Raw genomic sequence first — 20,448 nt, 5'->3', positions numbered from 1 at the left:
CATTATTGCATGTATGCAATAAAAATCTTATACTAGTTTTGTAAAATCTTTTTTATGATTGAACGCTTTTCTTTTTGAAATCCTACTATTGCTCTATTTTGTTTTTTATATATACACTTTTTTCCATGACTTTAAAATTAAATATACTTTGGTTCCTTAAGAATATCTGATTTGGTGTATTGAGTTTTCAACTTCTGTTCCCCAATATATCTTTCTACGCATTCACAGTGTTCTTTCTATATGTTTATATGTTTTTTGCTTTTTATTTTTTTATCAGGTTCCTTGTGGTACCGAAAAAGAACAAAAGCCCCCTAGATGTCCTAAACCATGTTGTATAATTCCTTTATGCAGGCATGGACCAAATTGCAAGGTAGTGTTGGCTCTTCCTGCTTGGTCTCTTGCAGAGACATTTGTCTTTTCCAATTGCGGCTTATGAGAAATTTCTAGATCTGGCAAAATGCATTTATTACTGCATAAATTGTGACATACATATTCTCTAAATTCGAAACCATATATAGACTGTTCACTCATTTATAATTTATTGTTTTTAGTTTTGCATTTTAATGTATGTAAATCCTAATTCTCATTTTTGGTGACTAAACTTATGGAATTAAGAAGTTGAGGCCCTTCAGTTATCAAACAGCTGAATTTAGATATTGGTTATAGCAATTTTTACTTGGCTATTTGTTCATTCATCTATATTGGATCTTTTTATCAAAATTAAAAATTTTCATTCCTGTTTGTAGTTGTGTCTCTTCTACTGGTGAGGGAAAATTTTAGTATTTGTCAAAAAATTTCATTAAAATTTTGGTAAAGATGTTTATTCTGCAGTGATGCTTGTGTATTTTTCTCCAGCCACACAAATGCCATTATGGAGCTTGCCCCTCATGCCGGTTAATCTGTGAAGAAGAATACCCCTGTGGCCACAATTGCAAATTAAGGTTTTGAAAATTTTATGCATGTGATTTTACCTGACACCCTTTAATGTACAATACCACTTTTATGTATCTCTAAGTTCTTTTCACTTTCCTTTTTTCACATTTAGGTGTCATGGCCCGAAACCTCCTCCTAATCCAGAATTCACATTGAAGCCAAAGAAAAAGAAGTCAAAACATCACAGTGAATGTATACCGGGCTCACCGTGTCCTCCTTGCCCAGAACTAGTGTGGAGGTCATGTGTTGGTGAACACGTGGGAGAAGAGAGGATGGTTGGTCTTGGATCTTCTTGCAAGCACAATATGAACATTTCAACTTGCTTACTTTGTGTACTTGATTATGATGTGTTGTATTATCATTTTCCATACATACGTTTATTGTTCTACTTTATTCCTCCTTACAGATGGTTTGCTCAAATATAGCAGAATATTCTTGCAACAATTTGTGTGGAAATCTTCTTCCTTGTGGCAATCATTATTGTACTAAAGTTTGCCATGCCCTCAAGAGTCAGTCTTCATCATTAGGCCGACATGGGAGAGGTGAATTCTGTGAAGAGTGTGATCTTCCTTGCCAAAAGGTTAGATTTTGTATCAGTTTCATTGATATGGACTTTCATGTTTTATACTGCACCCTTTTCATCTTTTGCATTGAAAATATGTTTCAATTTACTAAAATAATCAAATACCCATGTTGGACACCCGACACTTGGACAAGGATATGGGATGGATATGTGTCGGATATTTTTCATCAGACACTTCTAATATATATGTATTTAATACTATTATTATATGTACTTATTGTTGTACCAGTGGTTGGGCATGTGCGTTTCGCGTGACACATGATTTTTCATCAACTGTTAGTACTGTAATTATACGTATGTATGTGATATGTACACAAAGTATGGAGTTTTGTGTGGGTAAATTGATCTGTATCCAAAATACAACTAAGCAAGAAATGAATATATACTTGGTTGAAGAATTTAAATGATAAATGAGAAATTTTATAAACATAAGCTAGATTGTTATCTTATTTTAAACAATAAACAATTCCTTTAAATATATAGTGTTACACAAATATTTTTCTATCAGCTTTTCACTTCAATTTTTAGTAATCCGTACCTGTAATACAATTGAAAGCATGAAATTAATTGCACAATTACACAATTTTGTTTAATAGTTCATCTCATAATACAAATTCATTGAACCCACTATTGCATATTATTTGCATATTATTGGTGTAAAAATGCATTAATATCAAAATGTAATATATTTTTATACATCAAGAGTTGTTGAGTCTCGTTTTCTGTGCCACAAATATATTGCATAATAAAAAATATAATATTAGTTATTAGTATATTTTTATTTATGTGGAAAATGCGGAATATTTTTTTTAAGAAAATGAAATGATATTGTACATTAATATTTTGATCGATATAAGAATTTCATAATTATTTTCACGATGTTTATGGATCTATGCTTATAAGTGTTTATATAGGATCATTTTTGTGAAACTGTCAAGTTACATAATTTATTATGTCATATGTTAGTAATTAGCATATGACAAAAATTGATCGAAATTTTTTATTTGATATACTTACTTTTTACATCATTGAGTTGCTGCAGTAATGTTTGGGCATCATTTGATTTTTTTCCTTGTAATTTGACTAAAATGTGTGCATGAGTTACATTTGTTTTTCTTGAACTTCACAACATATAGGATAATTTTTGCTTTAGCTTGTCTAACTTTGCTTGGAGAGTATGTTACAATAGATCTTCTATAGTTTTTGTTTCACCATCTTCTTGCTCACAATTATAACTCATTGTAATAAAAATATTTTGATGAGTAAGAGATTGAGGCGATATCATGTTGTTATGAATTTCAAAATTCATTTTCCCTTAATAATGTGATTTTTCCTGTGAAGGAAAAAAAGTACAATTATTGTCGTGATGGAGGTGTTCTGCAAAGTATTGGTTTGTTATAAATATTGGTTTGCACAAGCATAACTATACACAATTTAGCAGGATTTTCTTAACAAATATAATTATATTACTTAAGTGATATATGTTAGAAAATTAAAGTATCTGATGGTAATATAGCATCACGGATTGACAATATATAAATACAGTAACATATATTATTTACATTTATATATTTTTTATACATTTATATATGTAGCCATTGACATTAAGATATCACAAGTGAAATCTTTTACAACAATATAATATAAGTAACAATGAGAAGTTAATTATTCATAATTAAATAATTGGTCATAATGTAGATGTTTAGTGTTACATTTTTATATTGTTTCCGTGTATGCACTATTTTTTAATTAGATTATTAAATTCACATAAACATTGAAAGGAATTTATGTAAAATTAGAGATTAGTGAACAAAGATTTTAAAAAAAAAAAAAAAAAGGAGAAAGTTTACAGTGTTTGGTTTGGTTTTTTTTTTCAAAATTTTGTTTTGAATTTTTTGATTTAAATTAATTTTTTTGTTCTTTTTTTGTTTTTGTTTTTGACACTTACAAAATAGACTTACAAAATAATTTGTTGTGTATTTTTTTTTGAAAAAAATGTTATAATAATAATAATAGTAATAATAATAATAACAAAAAAATATAATAATAAAAAATCAGTACATGTTCGAATTTATAATTTTTTTTATAAATATTTTGCTTTTTAATTTTATTTAGATTATTAGATATTAGTTATTAGCTAAGAAGCATGGACACGGACACGTGACACGACACGAGTACGACACGGACACGCTGACACGTTAATTTTCAAAAAATGTAGGACACGACACGTGAGGGACACGCATGAAATATGTAATTTTATATATTTATTATATGTTATATATATGAATATATCATTAAAAAGATAATAAAAAATACAATATGACACTAATTCCTATAAATTTATATAGTTTTTATTTTATTATTGTATCTTAAGTTGTTTTGTTCAAACTTATAATTAATTTCACATATGTCTAATCGTTAGACACTTGAAATTAAGCGATGGACACGTATGTCCTTCAAGTGTCCAAAGAGTGTCCAAAGAGTGTCCAAGTCTTTAAAAAAATTTAAAAAACAGGACACGTTTTGAAGAGTGTCGGACACGTGTCCTGAGAGTGTCCAAAGAGTATCGGTGTCCGACACGGATACGACACGAATACGTCACCTTCTTAGAAGTGTCCGTGCTTCTTAGGTTATTAGATATTAGATATTCATGTAAAAGTATGATTTAAATATAAAATATGAAGAAATTTCAGCATCTTTAATAACCAAAACTGAGACAAGATGATAAATGAACTACAAAACCATGAAAAATAAAAAACTAGAAAACAAATTTAAAAGATGAAACCAACTAAAGTGGTTCTTGTTTATAATTTTGACATCATACTTTGGTTATTAAAGTATTATGTCAAATATTACAGTTCAAAAATTCAAATCTAAACAAAAATAAAGTGTATGAAGATAACTTGCTAATTTTTAAGATGCAACACAAATCTCTGTTTTAAAAACATATGCGTTTTCCTCTGTCTAGATTTGAATGGATGTATACAACTTTAAGATTCAACCAAAATTATTCATAGTGATTTGATCCATGATGGACAATTGTAAATATTATATATATCAGTAATAGAAGCAGCACAAAAAATAAGAAAGAGTAATTGTTTTTTACTATTCAATTTCAATCATCATCAATGTGAAAAATAGGGAGACTTTTTTTTTTTTATTGTAAGAAGGAAGACTGTTTGCTTATATTTATATAGGACTCTTGGAAGCAGATATATTGTTTTTGAGTGTTCAACTCCAAAAATGAAGAGATAGTTGGTTTATATAGGATTTTTCATGACTTTTAGAAGATAGTAGATTTGAGAAGGTAAAATTGAGATTTAAAAAAGTAGAAAACATGACAGGTTCTTCACATTTTTATAATAGTAGTAGATAATTGTTATAAATGTCTTTTTGACACTATATGTTATATATAATACCATTTTATCTCACATAATAGATTAAAATAGAGAAGTATGACATTTTTTTGCCCAAACCACATACCCTTAAATTTAAGGTTTAAGGAGTCCAACCTCTAGATACACACACCGATATCTTTACCCAAGTCCATGTAACATTTTTGACGTCAGATATTTCTATCCTATAGCATAGAATTCGTTTCAGCAACACCATACACTTGAAATTCTTACATTGCTTTATTTTTCCATTGCTTCATTCAGGAGAGACAGCCTGCATGTCCACATCCGTGCCCCCGACCATGTCATCTTGGTGAATGTCCTCCTTGCAAAGTGCTGATAAGACGATCATGTCACTGTGGTTCCATGGTCCATGTTTTTGAGTGTCTATACTACAACAGCATGTCTGAAAAGGAACAAATGACTGTTCGTTCATGTGGAGGACCTTGCCATAGGTAGTCAATTCATTTTAGCTTTACCCCCCCCCCCCCCCCCCCCCCCCCCCCCCCCCGCGCGAAAAAAAAAGAAAGGAGTCCCCCCAAAAGAAAGGAGGGGATGCTAAAAGGGATGAGTATTATTAATGTAGCTTTTCAATATCATATTGGGCAGATCCATCTAATTGTTCTACATTCTATTGGAATAGAATGTTCACACTCATGTTAAATACCTAAAAAAATTGTGAGAATGTGAATTAATTGCTTAGTAACTATGGCAACTAACAAATGTTATAAAATACAAACCATTAATTTTTCACTTTTTTCTCTGTAAGTTTAATGACGTGCCACTACAAGGACTGCCATTTTAGAGGGTGCCAATTTGCTGGGACAAAGACTAAGTTGTGTCAAGGTGTGTATGCCTTGTATGCCAACCCAACAGCTGAAATGGGTGGGTGGCCTTGGTTTTTATTCTCATAGTCTTAAATCACCAAACAAGGACTGGAAAAAGACCATTTGATGTTCTAAATGAGGTCAATTCTAGAAGGGGCAATGTCAAAGTGAAGTAGGAATTAGTCCTGGACCATTAACGGGAAGAGTGATTTGTGCATCTAAACCATGTAGTCAATAAAAGAAACAGAGCTAGTATCAAAAAAATAAAAGAAACAGAGCTTCCATACAAAATGGAGCCAGTTCCTTTGGTGTCCTAATCAAAATGAGATTTATACATGTTTTTACTTTGATATGCAGAAAGCTACCCTATTGCACACATCTGTGCCCAGAGATATGTCATCCTGGTCAATGCCCAGCACCTGAGAAGTGCTCTAAAAAGGTAACATTTCAGTGTTTCAAAATACATCATGCTGGCATTACTTTATCATTGTGTCATTCAGTCGTAATTCATGTGCAAATGAATCTATTCATGTTATAATTATACTTGAGTTTCTTCTTTTGCTATTCTTGTCAAATATTCAAGAGAGGAGATTTTTATTGTAGTTGTTCCAATGTATTTCTCATGGCTTTATGTAGAAGATTTTGTGGAGTGGCTAATAAGAAGAACAAGGACTAACAGAACTAGGAAACCTGGCATATACCAAGTTTATTGTGAAATCTGGCATTATCTGTCTGTGAAAAAGGAAAAAGGAAAAAAAAAAGCAATAACATTTCCTTTTTAAAATGAAACATTTCCTTTTGTCTGTGACAAATGAATCTATTCATCTTATCCCACAATAACATTTCCTTTTTTCCTTTTTCCTTTGTGAAATCTTATCCCAGAACTAGGAAACCTGGCAAATACCAAGTTTTTTTTCCTTTTTCCTTTTTCAAATGAAATCTGGCATATACCAAGTTTATCCCTCACTCATCAGTGGTTGGTTTAGCATTTTTCTGTAGTTAAACAGGACTAGCATAAATTAATTGAGCCTTAATCTTATCCCACATTGGAGGGGAGCAGCTTCTGAGCTCATTAATCACCTCTAGTTAGTAAAATAAGATTAGCCAAAAAAAAAACAAAAACAAAAATAGCCCTAATTTTACCTTTTGAGTGGCCTGTTAATTGAAAGAGGAGAATTCTAAAGCATAAACTTAGTTACTATGTGAAAAGGACGATTTCCTCATTTACTGGTAAATTAACAAGGTTACATTATCTTTGTAATCCAACATTTTTTCGAGTTACAAATTAAGTTGTCATTTCGTTAGCTCATATAAAAATTAAGTTTTCATTTTGTTAGCTCATATAACTGTCAGTAGATTAATACATGTTTCTCCACATACAGTAGATTAATGAGTTTGTTTTGTAGAAGCACTTGCTCTGATCTGATATTGTGATCTATTTGGATGTTCAAGAATTCTCAACTGCATGAAAGAGACATCAGGATGTCAAATGTGGTTTAGAAACAATAATACAAACTCCTATTTCTTATTTGTTGAAAATTGAAATTATAAATCATTTCACTACATCTATTGTAAGCAGAGAATTTTCTTTCTGAGAAATTTAACATTTATAGTTATTATAATTGCCTCATGCAGTTGGCTTTTTTTTTTTTTTTTTTTTTTTTTTTTTTGAGTATTGTAGTTCAATTTCACTTTGTCACCTATCCTGTCTCTATTAATTTGCAATTTTATCTATTTCTTCTTAAAGGTTACTGTTCGTTGTGGATGCCAAACCCTGAAAAAGGAGTGGTTGTGTCATGATGTTCAAGCAGCCTATCGCAGTGCCAGAAGTGATCTGAAAGATATATCTAAAAATCAATATGGACTTGGACTACTTCCGTGCAATTCAGGTTGCAGGAGTAAGGTAAAGGTTGCAGACACAGAATTGCAACACCGCAAATCTACAGTTTTAAAGGTAATCCTTATATCTTCAAGTGAAACATGCCTCATCATTTATTTTGGGAGCATCAGATGATACGCGTGGGCTAGTGGTGAAGGTTTTGAACATGGGAGCTTTACTATGGGGTAATTCCTAGAGGTCTCATGTTTGACTCTCACTGGGTGCAAAAACACTCAGGCTTAAGCAATACACATAGGCTGGTTGGAGTTCTCCATCATATAAAAAAAAAAATCAGATTAGAATGCTCTAAAAAGGAAGCCCCTCTGTTCTGCATTCGTTTGTGCTTTTGGTACAAAATTGGATTGAGTCTTTATTTAGCTAGTGTCAACAACATAAAATAATTTGATAAGTAGCAAATCAACTATCAAGACTTCTGAATCGCAGTATTGTTCATCTTTACTAGAAAGTACAACCATTTACTATTTTTTTCTGTTGATTTGTCATTTGACTATTTAACTATTTGGGTGTTTGAATACCTACTGAAATTTGAATATTTTTCAAGTATCTTAGTTGGTCATGTAATATAGAATGATCAGTAAAGCAGTGGACTTACAACTGAAATGAAATGTGTTGAAATTGAAATCATGAAATTATCTATTTTAAGGCTCTGTTTGGGTGAGTGGGTTTGAAATGAAGGGATTTGAGGTAAAATTTTGTGAAATTCTAGGAAACTGGAGACATGTTTTGATAATTTTGAAGTGAATGTTTGAATAAAGATAAGAGATACACGTTAAAATCTTTACATAAGTAGAATTATTCACGAGAGGATTTCAAATAACTATATTCACCAACTTATTTCAAATTCATCAATCTAAAGCTCTCAAATCCATTATTGGAATCTTGATTAACAATATTCTAATAAAAAGGCTACACTTCTTCAATGAGTGATGCCAAATCCATTCAATTGAATTCCGTAGATCTAAATGCAACCTAAAATTGTTGGGAAGGAGAACTATGCAGATTTAAATAATTTGTATTATGAAGTAGGCTCACAACAAATATGATGGGGAAAAAAAAAAGAAGGCCCACTTTCTTGAATTTCCAAGGCTTCCTGTATTAATTGTGGCAATAACATTCTTGTAGCCTACTTCTTCATTGGTTGAATAAGTTCAAACCCTCTCTAATGAGGCCCCCTGGATACTGACAAGATTAGTTCCGTGGAACTGCCTTAAATATGCCATTGCCAATAGACAAGAAGAAAGAAGGTTTTACAGTTATGTAGCTGGTGAAGTGTCTTAGTAATAACAAAATTCATTTTACCTCCCTTGAAATTTAACCCTGGAGCATTTTATACCATTACTGTTCAAAAAATAGCTAAAGAGACCTCATGTGGTTTTGGATTAAATACAATAACTCCATTAACAGCGGGTGAAAAATGACTATAAACCCGGCTACTATGTTCTCTTTATCTCTAATGTTTAAGTTAATCGCATATTATCTAATTAAAGTAAATACTCCTATTTTTATAATCTAATTGTAATTTTTAACTTCATTTTTTATTTAGTCACATTTTTAATTGTACATACATATAGTGTATATATATATAATAACTGTACGACTGTCTTTCTCCTTCAATGTTTGTCGACCATCACTATTATATCCATCCCGTCAACAGCTTCAACAACCCATAATTCATCCATGAGGCAAAAGGACACATACCATGGACGAAAATATATAAGTACAATTTATGTATATAATATATATACAGTGGAGGGGATATGCACCTGCAAAACATGTAATGCCCCAGTTTTCAAAAGATTAGTTAGGTGAAAACTAAATAACCTAAGCGTAATCTTTTAATAAAAACTCCACTTTCAGACCATCTCAAACATTCTCAAAGCTCATTCCTTTACCATTTCCCATTAATTTACAAAATGCTCAATTTACCTTGTAGAACATGACCAAAGTCCAATTACTTATGTTTCAAAATAGATTCTGTTTTTGTTATAACTACCTGGAGCACCAAAGTACAAGAAAAGATGTAGGTTGTAGCTAGGAAAAGAATTTTCATTGGGAAGGTGACTACTTGATGGTTTTTGCAAAAATAGTTGGTTTATTAAATAGTTGCTTCTAGAGTTAATTACCTAAAAGTCCTATTTACAAATGTTATGGTAACTCAGGTCCTATTAAAGATTTTCTGAACCAATAAGTTCTATTTAGTAAAACTGATAATATTATTAGTTTTTCCTAATTTTTAAAACTAAAAACATTATCAATTTTGCGTAGTAATGCTCTAGATAATTGTTTCACTAACTGATGGAAAAAAACAGAGCATGAGGTTAAACGTTTTTGCCTTTCTACTTATTGGTTTGATTCAACTATCCAATAAAACCGAAAACATTATCAATTTTTTCCAATTTTAAAACTAAGAACATTATTAGTTTTTTCATTTATTTATTTATTTTTTTCCATTTTGCACAAAATAATTCAGTTTTTTCAAAAAAAACATATATATATATATATATATATTTTTTTGCACATAATTTTTTTTTTAGTTTTTTCAATTTGAAGTTGATGTTTTAAGGTTTTGAAAATTAAAATAAATGTCAAATCATCATGTTCCCTCGTAGATAATCATAAATGATGAACAATCATTGCTTGAAGGGTAATTCCAACAATTAAAAATTTAATGAAACTTGAAGGTTCAAAAAATCTTAGTTAGGATTCAATGAAGTAGAAGTCCATAAATTAGGATTTGTTTGTAAATATCTCTTGTTTCTATTTTGTTTTTCCAAAAGAGTCAACTCAAAGTCACCACCGTCCCCCTTATTTAAAACACACCAAAGTTCTCTTTCTTATCATGGCACACAGGATTTAAATACCGAACTGGAACTGAAATTTACTGAGCCACATTAACAATTTACAATCATTAGTTGAAAGATTTACACTGATGTAGGACGCCTTAGAAAGAAAGAAAAGAGAGGAGAGAAGAAGAAGAGGGCCACAGCCTTTAACACTCATAATTCTCATTAATCAAACCTAACTATTACAATGCAAAACCCTAATATATATAGGCTAGAAAACCTAATCAAAATAGGAAAATTGATGGGACTTAAGGCTTGGTTTGGTTTAACAAAAGAAAATTTTATTGATTAAAAAGCAAGAACAAACACAAAGAGGATAAGATGTCATTTACTAGAAACAATGGCCATAGTACTATGCATCATACAATGCCTAATACAAATGGCAACAGCCCCAAATAACTTAAGATCTATTATTATTATTTTTTGATGAGCAACAAAAGAAAATTTTATTGATTGAAAAGCAGGAACAAACACAAAAAGAGGACAAGATGTCTTTTACAAGAAACAATTACATGGAAAAAAAAAAGATTCAAAAAAGCCCTAAAGATCACAAATAGCTTTTCAATCTTTGGATAAAAGAACAAATGGAACCCCTTTATAATGAGTAGAAGAAGTCACCCAAATTGACGCCCAATGACACTTTGTCCCACAATACATCAACTTTTTTAAACTTGTCCAAAAAAATCCTTGCATTCCTTTCCGACCAAATTTCCCAGAACATGGCAGAAATGAGACACCATTATAACACTTTCGCTCTTTTCTTGCGTCTAAAACCTTGGAATCAATCAGGAGCATACTATTACATTTCCTTGGAGCCACCCAATGAGAATTGGTCAAAAAAGAAAGAAAAGCCTGTGCCAATGCTTCAATGCAACGGAACAATGCAAAAAAAGATGGTTCACTGATTCACCATTCCTCCTACACCCAATGCACCATTGTGGACAAAAATAGTGATAAGGTAACCTTGATTAAAGTGTATCATTAAACAATACACTTCCATGGATCAAGTACCATTTAACTTCTATTATTCAAATCAAATAGATGACTCCATGGTGTGCACATCTACAATTGAGCCTCCTGATGGTAACTGCAATGTAGGGGGTGAGTAGAAGAATAACGTGCTCACCATAATCTCTACAACTAAGTGTATGCATGCTATATGGGATATGCAACAAGAATTATATTCTCGATTAATTCCTCTTTATTTTAACTTTCTATGACCATCTTATGGTTTTATACTTTTTTTTATTTATTTACAAGATTACTCATACCAACTGCAGACAAATAAGAATGCAAAATTCCCAACATGTAATACGAATTACTTGAAGATAAGCCACATACTACATCCATTTACGTCACATCACACATATCGAAACCTAGCTCATGACTGAAAGGAAAACAATATATATAAACATACACATGACAACTAGTGGCGTAGTACACAATAGGTGAAGAAGAGTAGGGGTGTACATGGATCGGATTGGTCTGGTTTTAGAGTAAACCAAGAATCGAACCGTAGGAACCAATTCCAAGAAAAAATTAGAACCATAACCGAACCATAGAAACTTGTTTGATTCGGTTTGGTTTTACGGTTCTAAAAATTTTATATAATAAATGTGATATATATTTTTTTGTTACTAAACAAATTAATGATAATTAATTTGGTTAGGGTTTATCAATTTTACAATAAAGGCTAGTGTTGAAATTTTATACGAGACTTTTTATATTTTAATTTTTACATATAAAAATATTAAAAAAAATAATAAACAAATATGTCGAGGTCCGGTTTGGTTCAGAACCTTAACCAAAGCCTTGGAACCAGGAACCAGACCAATTTGAACGGTTCCACCATTTGCAGAACTAGAACTAGAACCGAAGCTAATGAAAACTAGACAAAACAGGCTGTTTAGCCTGGATTGGATCGGTTTATTGGTTCCACCTATTTTTTTTTTGTACATTCCTAAAGAAGAGAGGGAAGACACAAAACGGCAGCACAACCTTGCTCAACTCAATATCATATTAATTCAAAAACTGACCATTACAATATCAAAGACCTAATATTTATAGGTTAAAACCCTAGTTGAATTAGGAAACAAGAACCTAACAATATTGGAAACAAAATCAAAATATCTAACTAATACTTAATTTAAATCTTAGCTAAATAATGATATTACCAATTACATTTATCAGACCAAAACACTTTCCAATCCATGCTCTTCGAGGGTACAATAGTATTAAGTTGAGGTACAATAGTATTGATAATTATTTAAAAAAAAAATTCTCAACCATATGAAAAATCACTCTATGAAAATTGCTCTAGAGTATCCTGATTCACGGGCTTCACCCTAGGCTTCCAAATCCTACAACGGGCTTCCAAATAGTCAAGGGCTATGCCATAAATTCTCATTCTCTGAAAAGAACTCAACTCCATTGAGTTAGGTACATGGCCAAGAATACCAATTGAAGGAGGAGGCACTTGCCTAATCAACAAAGATTTTTCTTCAACTTAATGGTGCGTGAATCCGTCGCACAAGTAAGAGTGCACTTTGTCTTGCCATCAATAAATAAGTAGATGTTGGCACGTTTGATATAAATGACATCATAATCCCATATCCATGCATTACACAGTATGACAGCTTGAGGTGAAGAATTGAGATTGCCAATGTTGATTATCACATATCATTGTTTATCAATCTTTAGCTTCGTGTTGGTTATTATGCATGCTGTGATAATGCTTGTGATGTGTCTCAACCTTCAAACCCAATTTGTTCATATCATGTTCAGAGGCAACATTAATGCAACTTAGAGAGCACAGTTGATCATTACTTCGTCCTTGTATGAAAAATTTATCTACGTTGCAACTTGTCAGCCTCTTTGTTGTCTTTGCTAGTAGCTAGCAAGTAACGGCCGAATAATCCTAATCACCCCATCTTGGAATTCCTTATTGGAGTTAGGATTGGGATTCATCAAGCTTTGTTTTTTCAAATTCTTTTGTTTCCAATATTTTTGTTGTCAAGCACTGCAACTGGCTTAATTGGCACATTAATCTTGGGAGAAGGGCAATTTTGAGCTTGATGTCCAAAACCTTGACAATTAAAACACTTGACTTGTTACCTCCATACGAAGGCTGAAAAGGACTAGGAGTAGAAAGGAGAGGCAGATCAGAAAGTGTGTTACATATGGGTTCCACAAAATTCCTCACTTGTAAGGGTGTCCACTAGGGAACGCGTAGGAGCCTTCTGTACCTTCTCGCCTGGACAACATCTTTCATGTGGTAAAGTCTTTTAGCAGCCAAACCACAAGAGATTTGCAGATTTAGTCCTTGACAGTTCATGGAAATCATGACATCCTCATTCCATGGAAACTTAGACCTTCCAAAGACTTTGTTCCTTGTGTTAAACTAAGTAAACTGCAAATGAACTTATTGTTTGTAATCGGTGAAACAAAATAACGATTAATTGCAATTTTCAGATCTTCCCAATTCTGTATAGCTGCGTAATGGTCTCACTGGTATTTAGACCACTAAATCCTAGATATTCCCTTCAATTTTGCCTCAGCCAACAGTAACTTTCTTTATTTTGTCAAGTGGTACCATCGACAAAACCTCTCTAAACTGTGTAACCAATAAAAAAATACCTCTGGATCGTGGTCTCCATTAACGTACAATACTCTGAACTTGACACCTCTATCCACATCAGTCAGGCAATGATCCACTGGTCCTTTGTGTCCACACACAAAAATAGGAGGTGGCAGTTGAGTCAGCAAAGGTCCACTAGTTGTATCCTTTCCCTTATCTTCCAATGTAAGAGTTATTTTTTCTAATGCAGCTTGCACTTGGGTTAATGTTTTTTTTCATCTCTTGCACATCTTGTAACGCCCTCAGAATAATAACATTAAACCCATCAAATAAAACATTCATTGACATATGAAATATCCACAATCTTCTATTCATCAGAGTTTCATTACAAAAGTATTACATGTTAACAACAAAAGCAAAATGCCCTACGGGCTTACAGCTTTCCAAGTTAACACTTGGTTACAACAAAAGAATACTAACTCATCTACACCTTAAGCCCTCGGCTTGAATATACATGTAATACATCAAAAAGGAACTTAAACAGCAAAAATCTGTCCGCCTCTAGCCTCCCAAGCTATGACCTTGGAGGTGGCATGCTACCTGTACCTGAAAATGATATTCCCATATAAGGTGAGCCACAGCCCAGTAGAAATACACTAAACCAAATATGAACAATGACTAAGAGATTAGCAGTTGATAGATGGCCAATACAGATATTTTCCCTTATCACATTCTACGGTTTCATGACATACAAGTCCATTTTACAGTCCATTTTTCAGATTCCTTTCAATTCTCAATTTACAACCATGGCTTAGAACCTGACCAAACAACTCATATGAGACAGTAACTCATATCAAACACTTCCCATTTCATAATAGATAAGCATACTAGCTATATCACACAACAACAGATAAGCATACAAGCTATATCATTACTTCCACAGATATGCATATGAGCACTTTCACACTTCCAATGACAAGCATATGAGCTCTGTCAACACAGTACTAGATAAGCATATGAGCTCTATCTACGGAGTCCATCCCCTATCTCCTCCCAACAACATCCGGTTTAGAGGTCCATCCCCTATCTTCCCCTAAACCGTGAAGTACATCCCCTATCTCCTCTAACACAACACAATGCATATAAACAATAATTATACACATCATCACGCAACACATAAATTTAACGTGTTCTTTCAATCAATCATAATCAATGACTCATTCCAGTGATTAGTTTCCGTTTGCCTAATCATCATGCATTGCCTACAACAATCACGATTATCCTCCACCGATAGCCCAAAGCAGTTATTTCTATACAGTAAATAAATGCAACAAATGGATATAAAATCGACATTTTCAACTAGGTGAGTGGCATGAGATCCGACTACACCCTTTAATCCCATGTATTCCCAATCTCAACATTTCTATTTCATAACCTCATTTCTCACGATTAATTAACCCAATTAATCAAACAATGTAATTAGGGCATTCTCCATAATTAACATTACAATCCTTAAGGTCCCATTTTCATCAATGATTCAACATTTATTTCATTTCTCTATGCCAAACATGCATCTAGGTTTATTATAAATAAAACCCCAACTTTTGTAAAATCACACAAAAGCCCCAAACTTTCACAAAACTACCAAACCAACCCCAACATCTCAAAATACTAAAATCTAAAGACAAAATCCATAGAGAGGAGTAGGATATCCCTACCTCAAATCCGGAGCCCCAAGGGAGAAGATGACAAAACCCAACGTGCTCCAAATCCCGAAATTTTCAGATTAAAATGTAGCTCTCGACGATCAACAACCTTTTTGTAAAGGCCAAAGATGAGCAAATCACTCCTACTAGATCAAAACCTAGAGAGAAGGTAGAGTTCTAGAGTGAGAGGCTCAACAATGGTGTTTTTGGAAAAGTAGGAGAGAGAAGAGAAAGTGAAAAAGTGATTTGAAAAGTCAAAACACGGAGCTTTAACCCAGTCGCCCCACTCGAGCGTCCAACGCCCCGCTCGAGCGTCACTCACAGACTCCCGCTCGATCGGCCAATCCCCCGCTCGAGCTCCGGATACACACTCCCAGAACTTTTGCAGACAGGTCTCCCGCTCGAGCTTCCAACTCCCCGCTCGAGCGCCACTCACACAAACCCGCTCGAGCGGCCAATCCCATGCTCGAGCGTCGAACACTGCACAGGAAATACTGGATGGGTGAAACTCCCGCTCGAGCGGATAGGTCAAAATTTGGGCAACTAGTTTTAGTTTCTAATCTCAACCAACCTGTAACAAACCTGCCCTACACATCCTATAGCTCAAATACAAAGTAAGAAAGGATGTACACAAGGAAATGATCAACTACTAACATCCACGGACACATGTCCGAATCACTGTACGACAAGGGTAAACCCGGGATCGCTATACATCTTGGTTTAAGTTCTCATACTTGGAATTCATTTCTGCATTAGTAATCTTGTTTGATGGTGAATAGGTAAGTGGGCTATTTGTAGTTGGGGTGTGGTGTTGGGAGGCACTGGGATTAGGTGTCGGACTGGATGTAAAGGAAGTGTGCTATATATGTATATTGGGTAAGGCTGGTTCTGCTGGATATGGGTTTTTGGATTGGGTATGTGTTGGTGTTGGAGTGACTTTACGATTGGATTGGACTTGGGAAAAGGCTGGTTACTGGGCTTAATTTAAGAGATCTGGTTTGGGTTTTAAAAACAGGCTGTATGGAATTTAAGATCTGACTAGGTTTTTGCCTAAGTAAGAATAGGGTTTGAGCTGAATTTGAGTTGGTTGGGTCTGGGAGTTTTAAGATGTGGATTGGATTTAGGTCTAATGGGCTTGATGTATTAAAGGACCTCGGCTGGTCTCTTCTTAAGAGGATAGTTTGAGGGTGCTGAACTGGATAGTTTATGAGGTGGGGTGGTTTGGTGTCACAGGCTGACTAATTTTGGTTATGCAGCAGAATACTTTTTCGTACATTTATGAGACCAAAACTCTTTCGAACTATCCTCTTAAGAAACATTTTCGAACGTAAATGTGTTTATGGGTGTGTAGTTACTTTATGGGACCAAAACACTTTTGAACCCACGGGCTTCATCCTAGGCTTCCAAATCCTATAATGGGCCATTCCCCCTTCCTCTTCAGGTACACTAGGTGGTGACTAGCCTCCTATTCTGCACAACACATTCCGGGGCTCTAATTGGAGGATGAACTTCCACATCATCCAATCAAGCTTATACACAACCGAGATCTACACTATCCGTCAACCACATAACGCCTACTGGTGACATACGAACCACAATGAATAATTAAATCAACAACGCAAAACAATATTGGGTCCAAAATGCAACACGATGATACTAAGTAGGAAGATTTTAGTTAAATTCAAACCCAAAAATTTTCCTTCTCAAACCCTCTTTCCAAAACTCTCATCTGACCTTTCATTTCCAAGTTCAACCAACTACTATGATCATTTTGTGCTTGTTTGGCAGAGCTTAATTACAGCTTATTTCAGCTTTCAGCTTAATTTAAGCTATTTTAATGTGTTTAGTTTAGCTTATAGCTTATAGCTTTTTGAAAGTCAGAAATCAGCTTATTCTTTGAGTGGGGCAGGAGATGCTTTAAGAATAAGCTGGAAATCAGCTTAAGTTGAAAGTTATAAGCTATAAACTGTTAAGGCATAAGCTATAAGCATTTTCCCACAGTTCTACCAAACAAGGCCTTTGTCAAAAATATCCTCTTTACAATTTTACAATCTCAAAATTCATACATAGCTACATTTTCTCTGAAGGTCTTTTTTTCACTCAATATTACAATAACATGTAATATTCCTAACGTCATGCCACAAAATCATGAACATCTGATAATTAATTAGGATTAAAACATGGGGTGAGAGCAATCGAATTAGGTGAAGCAAGTAAATCAATGAACTCTAAAAGTGTGCCGATGAATTCCCACAAAACAACCCAAGTGCCTGCAGAACCAAACCCACTCACTGCCCATAAAAATGGACCACCGGTCTAGCTGGTCGTCCACTGGATCAACCGTGGATGACTATCTCACTCACGAACAAGAGTTCAAACTTAATTCCTTTTCCAAAAATAAAAAACCATAACATTTTTCTTGCCGAGGGCTTGTGCACCATTGGGGATTAGTTGGTCTTTGATTTCGACACCCCAGTAGCAATCAAAAAAATAAAATAAAAAGCCCTGACATGTTTTCTACCATTTTCAAAGTAAAAAACACATGAAAACTCATATATAACACGGATTTATTGAAGCAAAATTCTAGCATGATATCTACACATATAGAAATAGAGGAAATCCTACCTCTTTGAGCTTCACAGAGACAACGGTGGGAGAGGAATGGAGGAACTCTTCTCCAAGCTTCAAGTCTCCAAGGCTTCCTAGAACTTCAAAAGGACTCCAGAGGCAAGCCTCCAAACACCAGCTTCAAGCTTCAAGGCGCAAATCACCAACAATTGAGAAAAAAGAGGAGTGGAAGAGAGGAGAGGAAGACTTAGAAAATATGAGGAAGAAGAACTCCGAAAATATGAGGAAGAAGGAATATATTTCTGTTATATTCAAAACTTCTTATTTTACAAGACCAAATGACACTCCTTATATAGGAGATATTACAAATATCATTATAACCCATTATATGCCACTTACATATTATATATTACCACTATCTACCACTATCATATTATATACATGCCACTATCTACCACCAACACCACTATCATATTCTATACATGCCACTATCTACCACCAACACCACTATCATATGCCACTATCTTATTATATGCATTAACACAAATTTCCAGCACTCCCCCTCAAGCTGGTTTGAAGATATCTTCCATAGCCAGCTTGCTAGTCAGCTTATCAAATTGCTTCTTGTGTAGTCCCTTCGTAAGCACATCAGCTAATTGTTCACCTGTTGGAAGGTAGGTCATACAGATTATGCCAACATTGATTTTCTCCTTGATGAAATGTTTATCCACTTCTATATGTTTTGTGCGATCATGTAGAACTGGATTATGAGCTATAGATATAGCTGCTTTGTTGTCACAATAGACCTTCATAGGTGTCGGGTGAGAAAGCTTTAATTCTTCAAGAATTCTTTTAATCCACATTACTTCACAGATTCCATGGGCAACAGCTCTGAACTCTGCTTCTGCACTACTTCTAGCTACCACATTCTGTTTTTTACTCCGCCATGTAACTAGGTTCCCACCTACAAAGGAGCAGTATCCGGATGTTGATCTCCTGTCTGTAACACTTCCTGCCCAGTCTGCATCTGTGTATACTTCAACTTGAAGATGTCCATATTTCTTGAACAGTAAGCCTCTCCCTGGAGTTCCTTTCAAATATCTTAAGATCTTATAAACGGTCTCAAAGTGCTCTGCCCCTGGTGAGTGCATGAACTGACTTACCATGCTGACTGCAAAGGCAATATCAGGCCGCGTATGAGACAAGTAAATCAATTTCCCGACAAGTCGCTGATATTGTTCCCTCTCTTTGACTTCTTCAGCCTTAGCAGCTTGTAACTTCAAGTTAGGCTCGATCGGAGTCTCCACCATCTTACAACCAAGCATACCTGTTTCTCCAAGGAGATCAAGAACATATTTTCTCTAATTAACGAATATACCTTCCTTGGATCTTGCAAATTCCATTCCGAGGAAATACTTGAGGGCTCCCAGATCCTTAATGTGAAATTCTTTTGCGAGTTTCTCTTTGAGGGCTGCTAACTCTGCTTCATCATTACCAGTTAAAATGATGTCATCAACATAAACAATCAAAATTGCAATTTTACTGTTTTTTGAATGTTTATAAAATATTGTGTGATCTGCTTGACTCTGCGAGAAGCCACAACTGATAACTGCCTTCCCAAAGCGTTGAAACCACGCTCTTGGTGATTGTTTGAGTCCGTATAATGACTTGTTCAATCTGCATACTCTGTCGCTTCCAAGTCTCTGCTCAAATCCCGGTGGTAGGCTCATGAACACCTCCTCTTCAAGATCACCATTGAGAAATGCATTTTTAATGTCAAGTTGATGTAGAGGCCAATCTGAATTTACTGCAAGAGACAACAGTACTCTGATGGAATTTATTTTAGCAACAGGAGCAAACGTCTCCTGATAGTCGATCCCATAAGTTTTAGTGAAGCCTTTAGCCACCAGTCTCGCCTTGTATCTCTCAACGCTTCCATCTGCGTTACATTTTATCGTAAACACCCATTTACACCCAACTGTTTTCTTGTCTTTGGGTAGATCAACTATCTCCCAAGTACCACTTCTCCTTAAAGCATTCATCTCCTTCATGACTGCTAATTTCCAATTCGGATCATCCAATGCTTCCTGTATATTCCTTGGAACAAACAAGTGTG

The 20,448-nt window shown here is 34.2% G+C and overlaps 1 protein-coding gene and 1 long non-coding RNA gene across 2 annotated transcripts in view; one reads left to right on the top strand and one right to left on the bottom strand.

Moving 5' to 3' along the window:
* The window catches only part of LOC114261131 (NF-X1-type zinc finger protein NFXL2), a 42,046-nt gene that overhangs the window by 5,097 nt on the left and 16,501 nt on the right, over positions 1-20,448 (top strand). Inside the window, exons 5-11 of the mRNA XM_082882616.1 lie at positions 278-370; positions 856-941; positions 1,046-1,208; positions 1,340-1,513; positions 5,176-5,366; positions 6,096-6,177; positions 7,486-7,692. Of these exons, the coding sequence (XP_082738742.1) occupies positions 278-370; positions 856-941; positions 1,046-1,208; positions 1,340-1,513; positions 5,176-5,366; positions 6,096-6,177; positions 7,486-7,692 (996 nt within the window). The remainder of the gene's footprint in view (positions 1-277; positions 371-855; positions 942-1,045; positions 1,209-1,339; positions 1,514-5,175; positions 5,367-6,095; positions 6,178-7,485; positions 7,693-20,448) is intronic.
* LOC114261138 (uncharacterized) lies at positions 11,027-18,576 on the bottom strand. Its single transcript, XR_014337672.1, has 2 exons — positions 18,390-18,576; positions 11,027-11,568 (listed from the first exon to the last, which is right to left on the bottom strand). It is a non-coding gene; the product is annotated as an uncharacterized LOC114261138 (long non-coding RNA).

The sequence above is a fragment of the Camellia sinensis genome, chromosome 8 (assembly GCF_055761805.1).
Source record: "Camellia sinensis isolate YWXY chromosome 8, ASM5576180v1, whole genome shotgun sequence".
Taxonomy (NCBI): Eukaryota; Viridiplantae; Streptophyta; class Magnoliopsida; order Ericales; family Theaceae; genus Camellia; species Camellia sinensis.
This window is presented reverse-complemented; position numbering and strand designations above follow the sequence as displayed.